At 39.9% G+C, this 11,272-nt stretch overlaps 1 protein-coding gene across 1 annotated transcript; it reads right to left on the bottom strand.

Moving 5' to 3' along the window:
* Positions 1-1,476: 1,476 nt before the first annotated feature.
* LOC113700770 (uncharacterized) lies at positions 1,477-3,606 on the bottom strand. Its single transcript, XM_027221217.2, has 3 exons — positions 3,112-3,606; positions 1,932-2,867; positions 1,477-1,665 (listed from the first exon to the last, which is right to left on the bottom strand). The coding sequence occupies exons 1-3, from the start codon at positions 3,604-3,606 to the stop codon at positions 1,477-1,479; spliced, it is 1,620 nt and encodes a 539-aa protein (XP_027077018.2).
* Between the last annotated feature and the right edge of the window lie 7,666 nt (positions 3,607-11,272).

Genomic DNA, 11,272 nt, shown 5'->3' with positions numbered 1-11,272 from the left:
ATGAATATATACTTTTGAAGTTGTTTGAATTTACTACTTGGTTGTAACGCATGAGGTATTTAAGAGCCGTCGATTGGCTATCTTCAATTGCTGTTATCTCTGAAGTTACTGTGGTTTTAGCAATTGATCTATTTTTGGGAGATCGTTATTGTAATAGTTAGGTTAATCTTCGGAAGGATTTGGGTGAGATTGTTTGCGTGAGTCCTGGCGAGAGTTAGGCAGACGGCCCGCCAACCCTCTGGTTCGTCTTAGGGGGAAGTGGGGTCGCCACAGTTTGGTTCTTAATATGTTTTATACTCAAATGGCCAGAGCTTGAGCTAAGAACCATGCACTCAGAGAAGAAAGCAAAAGAATTCAGTTAGAGTGCAATTCCTCAAGTCATAGGCAATTGGGCTGGCCGAATAACTTTGAAGCAAAAAAACAACCGATTCAACATGTTTAAAGTAAATTATTAGTGGTGATGCTCAAGATATTATCTACCAATGTAGACTTATAGATTTTTCTGATGTGGGATACGGGGTGTGACAACTACACCAAGATCCAACCCATATGATAATTCGATGTGGCCACTCAGTTGTGTAGAACTCTAAAGGTGGCTTCCATCATTAGATTGACATAGCGTTTAGTCCATACAGTTCTTAACTCACACTCTCTTTATGTAGTTATTAGTCTAGTTTCATCCTATATAAAGGTTACACGAGATTCACTCTAATATCAGCTAAAATACTGTGGATCTTGGGCTAATCCATTAACTTTTGAGCAGAAACAATGGGTTCAAATTCCCTGAGCCAAATTATTTCTGTTCTATCTCTCAAAATATAATCTATCAATACATTTCCATACTTTCTTAGTGTAGGACATAGAGTGTGACATGAAGAATACGTTAACAATGGATAGAATAATGAATCCTAGTTATCCAACTTATGAGTGTCTAATTAGTAGGCATCATCATGATAGGTAACTAATTTTGCATCCCTTGCTCATTGAACATGCTCCGTCTCATTGAACATGCTCTGTTAAGGGAAAAGATGAATTTAAATCTACTTCTTTATTAAGAAATGCATTTTGACAATGTAACATATTAATTTGTCAATAATTCTAATAATATGATTTTGTTAAATGTATTATTAGTATAACAAGAACGCTCAGTTTATTTCATGGCCAGCCGACATCGAATGCGATACACCGGCGACCAATTTCCTTTATGTAGGAACAAAAGAAGCAAAATAACAAGTTGACATATTTGTCATACTTTTCTTCTGAACCAAGCACAAAATATTATTAATTCTCTATATGGATTTTATTGATTCATTGTTGTTTCTTTTTTTTCGAGGTTTGACATGCATCTATAAGTTTTGATTTTTTTTTGTTCCTTTTCTTTGTTTTGCCAAAATCCCTTTTACAGGGGTTCGGATTTTGACCTTTTTTTTTATTAAAATTTATTTATTTTTATTCCAAGGCCATAGATGAGGAGTACTACTCCCTTACAACATATCTTCTAATCTGATGAATAAACGCAACTCCTAACCTATCTAGGTGAAATACTCCTCTCGCTAACTGGGGTAAGGCTGAAGCTTCCAAGTAGATCTCTTCCCGGTCATACCGACAACCTTCATTGGCCAATATATCTGCAACCTGGTTAGCTTGACGATAACAGTGATGAACCTGTGAAAAATGAGACACCAAACCAACCAACTGTTGTACCTCCTTATAAATACTTCATGGGCAACGAGATGTCCGATTTAGAATTTGCACTAACACCAAGGAATCCAGTTCAACATCAAATGCATCAAAATCCCGCTGAAGGCATAAACCCCAAAAAGCAGAGCCCGGGCCTCAGCCGGCATACTCGAAGCTATACCCAAATTACACGAAAACGCTAGGATCAGCCTACCACTTGCCTCCCAAAGCACCCCCCCACCACCACTCACCCCAGGGTTACCCTTGGAGCACCCGTCCATGTTGAGTTTTAGGCCTTCATGTGAGGGCCGTACCCATTTAACCAACATGTGAGATACTGCCGTATTCCAGCTCGAGATCTCCAGATAAAATTGTATCCAAGATATCGACAAAACTCGGCATTCCGGGAACTGTACCCTAAACAACTCCAAAAGATCGATAAAAATACAATAACATAGCTGGACCCCTTCGATCATCTTGATGTCATATTTCATGCCATTCCGAGCCTTCCATATATGCCAGCAAATCAACAAGGGGGTAACCTGATGGATAAACTCTAGAAACTTATTTCCTTGCTTCCCTTGCCACCAGGCCGCCATACAGACTCCTAAATGCTCTGGTCTCCAAATCATCAGGTCAGGAAGCGGCTCGGTAGGTGGATCGACTCGAACAATCTCAGCAACTATCTCCGAAGGTACCCATTGTGAAATATTTCGGACATCCCAGGTAGCATGTTGCACAAAGTCCACAACCTTATGGTCGGATACACTATCAAAACGGTCTGACAATCCTCCTGAACCAAGCCAATTGTCGAACCAAAAATTAGAGCTCTCGGATCGAACTATCCATCTGATATGCCTCTCAACAATATTCTGCAACTTCACCATCCATCTCCATACCTCTGAACCTTTATCACCAAAGACCAGATTCGGGTGCACCTCCGGACAAAACTTAGCCTGTATAAAATCCGCCCACAGGGATGTATTAGCCCGAAGATCCCACCACAACTTGATTGAGAAAGCTGTATAGACATCCTCCAATTGGTGCAAGCCAACCCCCTTCTTCATGCGACACACACAAATCCTTCCACCGAATCCAATGGCACTTGGGACCCCCCTCTGTAGCTCCCCAAAGAAAATTAGCAAACATGCCCTCGAGCTCCTGGAAAATAGATTTGGGAGGAGATGCTGCCATTAACAGATAAATAGGCATAGATGAGAGGACATGTTTCAACAACACTATCTTCCCTCTCTAAGACAGCACCCTATTCTTCCAGGACTAAAGGCGAAGTAGGACTGCTTGACACAAGCCCCTAAAGTAGTCTTTCTTCCGTCACCCACAATAAAAGGGGTACCCTAGATATTTAATCGGGAAAGGCTTATACATGAAACCAGTTAACCTTTGAATGGTCATCTTCTTGGAGGGGCATACCTTTGGGTGCACCAAAAAACAACTTTTCCCCGCATTGATCCTTTGCCCAGAAACTGCCTCATAGGTTGTCAAAACCCGCTTCAATAGCTTTAAAGATTTCACATTCGCACTAGAGAAAACAAGCACATCATTGGCATATCCTAAGTGAGTCACTAGCGGACAACCCCTTTTAACGAAAAATCCCTGAAACCCTCGATAGCATGGCAAACTATTTAGTGACCTCGACAACACCTCGACCCCAATGATAAACAATGCTGGGGAGAGCGGATCCCCTTGGCGCAGCCCCCCTGCTGGCTTAAAGAAGCCAAACAAAGACCTATTGACAACCACTGAAAACCAGACATTCACAATGAGCCGCCAAACCATATCAATCCACTGCTCTCCAAACTCAAAAGCCCTAAGCACATTGAGCAAAAAAGGCCATACTACCCGATCATAAGCTTTCATCATGTTCAGCTTCAGTGCCACATTCCCTCCCCTTGCTTTGCTACCCATATTGGAAATCAATTCCTGAGCTAACAAATAATTATTCGAGATTAACCGCCCCCGGACGAAACCACTTTGATTCGTGGAAATTATCTTGGGAAGGATAGCCGCAAGCCGAGCCGGCAGAATCTTAGAAAAAATCTTGTTCTCAAAATTACACAAACTAATCAGACGAAACTCAAAAAAACTCTTTGGACGCGCTACCTTGGCAATAAATCTATAGAGGTAGCAGTTACCCGCCGCGGCAGCTCTTCTCCACAGAAAAAACTTTGCACAGCTCTATGGACATCCCTGCCAATTATATCCCAGGAGGAGGTAAAGAATTTGCCAGTGAACCCATCTGGACCAGCGACACTATCCCCGTCCATCGCAAAGACCACTTGCCGAACTTCATCGAAGGATGGAATATTCTGTAAATGCTCATTGTTTTTCTCCGACAATAATTTTAGTATGACCTCAAGCACCTCTGAATTTGCTGGAGCCTCCTCCATTGAAAAAAGAGAAGAGAAATACTTGACTGCTTCAGCCCCGATACACGCATCCTCAGTCACCCACTCTTGATTGGAGTGTTGTACCCCATGAATCACTGCTTGCATGCACCATTGCTTCACCACCGAGTGGAAAAATTTTGTGTTCCTATCCCCCAACTACAGCCATTTGACTCTAGACCGTTGCTTCCATAGGGCTTCCTCCATGGCTAATGCACGACTAAGCCGAGCTTGGGCCTGATGTAACCGCAGTTGATTATTATCAGATCCCTCTCCTGCCATACATTGGTCCAAGCTAGCCACTTCTGCCTCCGCCTTCCTAACATTGTCAGAGAAATTCCCAACTCTTTCTTTATTCCACACTTGAATACTCCTCCTTAAGCATTGCAGCTTCGAACAAAGGATGTGCAACGGCGGCCCCACACACTCCTGCCCCCAAGACTGCTTCACCACCCGAAGAATTCCTCGTGGTCAGCCCAAGTATTAATGAACCTAAAACACCGAGGTTTGCCATCCAACCGGGTAGACACCGCCATAAGCAACGGGGCATGATCCGATGGATGTCGCGCCAAATGAGAAACCGTGACAGATAAATGTAAATCTAAACATGCCTCATTCAGCAAGAAACGATCCAACCGCTTCCAAATTCTCGCTCTACTGTGGCGATTATTACATCAAGTAAAGTTCGACCCAGAGAAACCCCTATCAAACAAACCCGCAGAACCTATAAAATAAAAAAAATCACTAGCTTTAGCAACCCGAAAAGACCTCCCTATGACAGCCCCATCTCCCCCTAAGGCGAGCCAAAGGGTTCGGCGGACCGCCTGCCCAACTCTCGCCGGGACTACAGATCCGAAACATACATAAACCCTACAACACGCTAAAAGGACTTCAAGAAATCAAAATTTTGGCAACCAAATTAGCTAAACTAAAAGATACAATAGAACTTTGATATAACGTTCCAACGAAAATTGAAAACGAAACAAATGCACTGAGGCCACGTCACAATCCGGCCAAGATCTGGCTGGCTTGCTGGCCGGATTCGAGGCAGTGGCAAAACCAAAAATTTTCAAATCTCCCTTGCCAATCCGGCCAATAACTGGCCCGATATGCGGCCAGATTCGATGAACAATTTTTTCGCCAAAAACTTTCTTTCTTCGTTCAAATACCGCACTTGCCCGATCTTGCCAACAGGTTCAAATAAAGTTTAAACAACCATAAAGACATGTATTAATCGAGAGATAAACATAGTTATGTACTTGCCAAAATATATACATTGGTGTCTTCAACGATTTACTTGAAGTATATGTCAAAATATCCGTACTTATACAAAATCCATTTAGGGTTTTGGTTACAGAGGAGCTTAACGAAAGAACGTTTACACTAGCTCGACCCTTTCTTCCAAAATCATGATTTCAAAGCTGGTCCCCTGTAAGGAAAACAAAGATAACGGGAAGGGGGTGAGCTTACGCTCAATGAGGTACCAGAAGTACAAGCAGTAAAGAATCATGTTACTCTATTTTCATCAATCATATACCCACATTAGATAGAACAGAAAACAGTTAAATACAGTGATTCAAATCGAAAGGATACAGGTGGCTCTCAGGAGCCAAATTCCCATTTGCTTCACCAGATTTTGATCAAACAGCAGTTGACACTCTGTCAACTTTCAAATAAAGTAACCAGTCCAATAGAGCACCACTTTACGCCAAATTTCATCCACCAAACATTCCCCTTACCGGGCTCGAACACCTTAACAGTAACAGTGGGTGGTAATACTCAAGTATACCAAAAATCCAGAGTCTCCAATACCTAAAGATTTCCCAGAAACAGATTACCGTGGTTCGTTATCTAATTGACCAGACCCTTACTGGCTCGACTCGAGTAACTAGCCACAGGTTTTTGAGCTCAAAAGTCACAGAAGGATCGTTGGATACAAACCTCCAAACGACATCAAAACAGATACAGATAACAGAGTCAAACGTGTACCGGAACCAGAACAGACAGACGAAAGAGACGAGTGTGATAAAGTACACCCTCGTTTCATATAGAGTATACAGAAGTCACAGATAATCAGGTTGCAAATTGCAAGTACAGATAAATCAGATAAGCACCAATTTAAGGGAGTGGTACACTCACCAGTTTAAACTAACAATTTCAAACGGTTCCACCCGAAGTACTTGGATCATCGGCGCGTCCTAAACCACCAAGGTAAAACATTTGAGACTCGATTACGAGTCATATGCCTAACCAAGTAAATTACCAATACAACACAAAAGTATAGTTTTGGAGTGAAAAGGTAGTAATTGGTCCTAAAAACATGAAAGATCTAAAAACTCTTCGCTTCTGCCCAAAACCATACCTACAATGATTTACTAACTCCAAACTTAAGGTGGAAAATGAGAGTAAGGACAATTTTAGGAAAACAGGATTTTCCAGTTTTGCGCACCACCATTTGAAAAATCATATCTCAAGATTCTTAAGTCCAAAATTGATAAAATTTATACTATCGGAAAATAGACTCAAAGGAGTACAATTTCTCAGAAGACACATTTACAAGATTCAGATCAAAAGTCAGTCAAATTCAAACCTCAAAATGTTGTTTTATCCCGTAAAAGACAGAACAGGTATGCAATTTCAGTCAACTTTGAAAAATCACCATAAATCGTACAGACAGAAACAGGGTCTGAAATTTTCCAGGTTTATAGCTCTATGAATATAGTTTAAAACAAAATAAACGGAACTCAATTCCGATTTTTCTACCAGAAGATATAGCAAATTTTCCAAAACTGCTCAAGGGTTCCTGCAAAAAATTCAGCAGCACTTCCCTTGTTTTTCTTTACTTTTCCAACCTAACATCAACATCCAATCTCATCTCATTTCAGCCACAATTTCCCATATAAATCACAAGCTATTGAACACACCTAATTAGGGTCACAATACCCTTCAAATACAACCAAATGGTGGCTCAAATTAGAAACCCTAAAGATGGGATTTTTGCACCCAAGTTGGAAATTTCTTTAGGCATGTCCATCTAGCACATAATACACTAATATGCAATTATTAGAAGTAAAGAGGGATTTTCCAGGCAAAGTACCTTGAATCCTCAAGAAAGATGGTGGCTTAGAGTTTATTCTTCCAAAATAATTCCACCAACTCCTTCCAACTTCCTTAGAGAGCACTCGTATGGAGTAGTTTGCAAAACTAACGGTTGAAACTCAAGATTTAGACAAGAAAGGATGGTACAAGATGAAGCGCTCTTTCTCCCTTATTTTTTCTCTTAACAGCCGGCCAAGACAATGAAAAATGAAGAAAATTGGAGTCAAAATTAGTTTTAGTAAAGTGAAGAAAATTGGATCAAAGTCCAACTTCCAATGGGGTAGTGACACTTGGCCTTTCTAGTGTATTCTCTAATCCTTTTGTCTTCCAATGGTTACATCGTATAACAAACCTCTAATAATCCTCTAGCACCTTGTATAATAATATCCCTTTATGCAAAACTTTACCTATTCGTCAAAAATTTATCACACTTTAAACTTAACATGAACTAACTTATTCTAGAAAAATGATTTAAAAAACTACACTTATAAAGTAAAGTAAAGAAAATACATGCAAAAAATAAAATAAAAAATATAAACTAAGGAAATTTTACGGGTCCTCACACTCTCTCCTCATTAAAAGAATTTCGTCCTCAAAATTTCTCACTTTTGCGCTCACAAAACTCGATGCTACAGTGATTTCTTCTATCTTACAAGAGCTTCTCCTCATTCATGCCCTAATCAAGTCAGGATAGTTCTCGAAGGTCACTCAGGCACTAAAGATCACTCTAATCGAAATTCAAAATATACCCGAGATCTCCCATCCCATCACACTAACAAGTTAATACAAGTGCTTCTTTTGCCTCGAGTCCTGTGGAGAGGAAATAAATATTTTAAGGTGAGCTAAAAGCTCAATGAGTATCCAGAAAACTCAATAATCAAATAAGTTTCGCAATAGTGCATTTAGCTGGTGTCATGAATCAATAATCAAATGTACATTTATTGCTCTTGTGAGCCAGGGAAATCATGGTACTTAAACAGGCAACTCTCCAATAAATTCCAGTATCAGTCAAGCGGTAAAATGAGCCATCGATGCTCCCATATTCAAGTCAATTGTCATTAAAATGGAGACATTGGTTTTAAGCACAAGATTTCCAAGCACTCATTTGAGCCAAATCATTGCATGGCACACACACAAGAAAATAGTACAGGAAATAGTTCGAAAATAAATTTGAAAATAATTTTGGAATCATTTACCAACCACAGCTCATGATCCTCATCCATCATAGATAGTTTCCTAGCTCTAGTCCAATTCCCTCGATCACAAATATCATATCAAGCAAAGGAAATCTAAAATCATCAAGTTCCTCTCACCTTTTTACATTTCCTATTACAACTCAAGCTACACCTCTCGGATTGAAAGAAATCTTATAGCGTTTCGAATCTAAGACATAGGCCTACACTACTTGGTCCCTTCTCTCGACCCTAGGTTCTCGATTTTGTCGGTCACAGATTTCCAATAACCCTTCCTTAAACCCGAGGTCGTCTAAATCTACACAGAAGCCGAAATATCATTTTCTTAGCTTTTCTTTCCATTATATAGATATATATATTTCAGAGGATAGGGTTCAGTTAGGCACATTGACACAGGTAGTCAATCAAGAATCCAAAATATATTTATCTGGTATAGCACGACATAATTACATATGTAGTTTAAAGTAGTCCATAGGAAAATCAAGTAGACACATAACAATGTGCACATTAATAGGAGAAACAAAATAGGTTTTCAAAACTAACACGTTAAACATCCACAGCAACTATTACAGTCCAAATCTAACCACTATCTATCAAAACCCTAGCTAAACTTTTATTGGGCAAATTTGAGATAGCATCCCTCGTTCCAATCTCCTCAATACGGTCAATGTCAAGTCCAATACAAGAATCCTTCATACTCTGACCTTTGTCATCAAAATTTATTTCAAAATCACTTATGGTTTCTAGTCACCTTATCATACACAAGACTATACCCCTTCCGAATTCACAAGTATTCCCTTAGGAAAAGTATTTGGTACTCAAGTACAAGAATCCACAATAAGATAATTCACAACTCGAGCCGGCCGGTCCCAAGAGTAAATCACCCATATTAGAGATTCCTACCTGACATTTGTTCCCAACAATAGACATTTGTTCCACACTTAACAAGCCAATCCCCACAGTCCAAGAACCCTCTCCCAGCACGAGCTCGATAAGAGCTCTGATACCACTTGTGACAGCCCCACCTCCCCCTAAGGCGAACCAAAGGGTTAGGCGGACCGCCTGCCAGCTCTCGCCGGGACTGCGGATCCGAAACATACATAAACCCTACAACACGCTAAAAGGACTTCAAGAAATCAAAATTTTGGCAACCAAATTAGCTAAACTAAAAGATACAATAGAACTTTGATATAACATTCCAACGGAAATTGAAAACAAAATGAATGCACTGAGGCCACGTCACAATCCGGCCAAGATCTGGCTGGCTTGCTGGCCGGATTCGAGGCAGTGGCGAAACAAAAAATTTTCAAATCTCCCTTGCCAATCCGGCCAATAACTGGCCGGATATGCAGCCAGATTCGATGAACAATTTTTCCGCCAAAAACTTTCTTTCTTCGTTCAAATGCTGCACTTACCCGATCTTGCTAACAGGTTCAAATAAAGTTTAAACAACCATAAAGACATGCATTAATCGAGAGATAAACATAGTTATGTTGTGATAGTCCCACCTCCCCCTATGGCGAACCAAAGGGTTCGGTGGACTGCCTGTCCAGCTCTCACCAGGACTCACTCACTCACTACAGAGTTCAAATAACTTACAAGGTACATCTCAAATGATACATCAAATCCTCCATGAATTACGTATCACAAGTGAAGCGAATACTAGTTCCAAAGCATGGAACGTACACATACATTCGTTCAATTCCAAACATTCATACAATCCTAACTATTACACAAGAGAAAACTAAATTCAAGCTGTACATGAAATATTTCCTCCAGTCATACTAATAACTCATTACACGCGCTTCCTTTGCCTCAAGCCCTGTGGAGGGGGAAAATATATTTTGGGGTGAGCTACAAGCTCAGCGAATGACCAGTAAAATCAATAATCAAGTACATTTCACAATAATGCATTTAGATGATATCATGATTCAATGATCAAATGTACGTATATTGCTCTTGTGAGCCAGGAAAATCATTGTACTTAAACATCCAACGCTCAAATAGATCAATTAACAATCCAACAGTAATAGAGAGCCATTGTGCTCCAGGTAAACAGTGGTGGAGACGTTGGTTCTAAGCACCAGACTTCCCAAGAACTCATTGGAGCCAAAATATTTCATGGCACACACACAAGCACACATGATATGTAATCGAGTATGCAATGCAAGAAATAGTTCGAAAAGTAACTTTGCAAATAGTTGTAAAATCACTCACCAACCACAGCTCATGAACCTCATCTATCATAAATCATTGCCTTGTTCAAGTCCAAGCCCTAGATCACAAATATCATGTCAAACAAAAGGAAATCTAAAAGCATCAAGTTCCTATCACCTTTTGGCATTTTAAGCACAATTGAAACTACACTTATCCGATTGAAACGAATCTTATGGCGTTACGAAGCTAAGACATATACCAACATTTCTTATGAAAACCTCTAAAGCCAAATTATACATATTCATGGTTAAAAACCGAGATCTTAGAGAAAAATGAAAACTGTCCGTGAAACAGGGATTAAGGGCAGTCAAGGGTATTTCGATCATTTCACATGATACAGTACTCCAATCGATCTGAAATTTTGTAGGTAGATAGCTAACTCATATATCTAAAATTTTCATGTTTTGTCCAAAAGCTGGTTCGGTCTAAAATATAGAGAAATTTGCAGTCCAAGTTGAGTCCATAAACAAGGTAAAACTGAAATTACACTTCTAAACTAACCTTTGTATAGAACTACAATTACACATACGAATCATAAGCCATACAACACACCTAATTAAGTCATAAAACCCCTTCAATTTGAGCCAATAGATAGCTCCAAAACCAATCATAATTAAACCCCAATTCGAAACCCTAACATTGATATTGACCTACACAAGCTGGAATTTCCATAGGCAA

This window comes from Coffea arabica, chromosome 7e, assembly GCF_036785885.1.
Source record: "Coffea arabica cultivar ET-39 chromosome 7e, Coffea Arabica ET-39 HiFi, whole genome shotgun sequence".
Classification (NCBI taxonomy): Eukaryota; Viridiplantae; Streptophyta; class Magnoliopsida; order Gentianales; family Rubiaceae; genus Coffea; species Coffea arabica.
The sequence above is the reverse complement of the archived record's forward strand: the minus strand, read 5'-3'. Positions and strand labels throughout refer to the sequence as shown.

Coding starts and splice junctions, on each gene's coding strand:
- LOC113700770 (XM_027221217.2), bottom strand. CDS start 3,606: ATGGGTAGCAAAGCAAGGGGAGGGAATGTGGCACTGAAGCTGAACATG. Junction 2,868..3,111: donor GTTTTTTGGTGCACCCAAAG/GTATGCCCCTCC, acceptor TGTTAATGGCAG/CATCTCCTCCCAAATCTATT. Junction 1,666..1,931: donor GCTCCAAGGGTAACCCTGGG/GTGAGTGGTGGT, acceptor CATTTTTCACAG/GTTCATCACTGTTATCGTCA.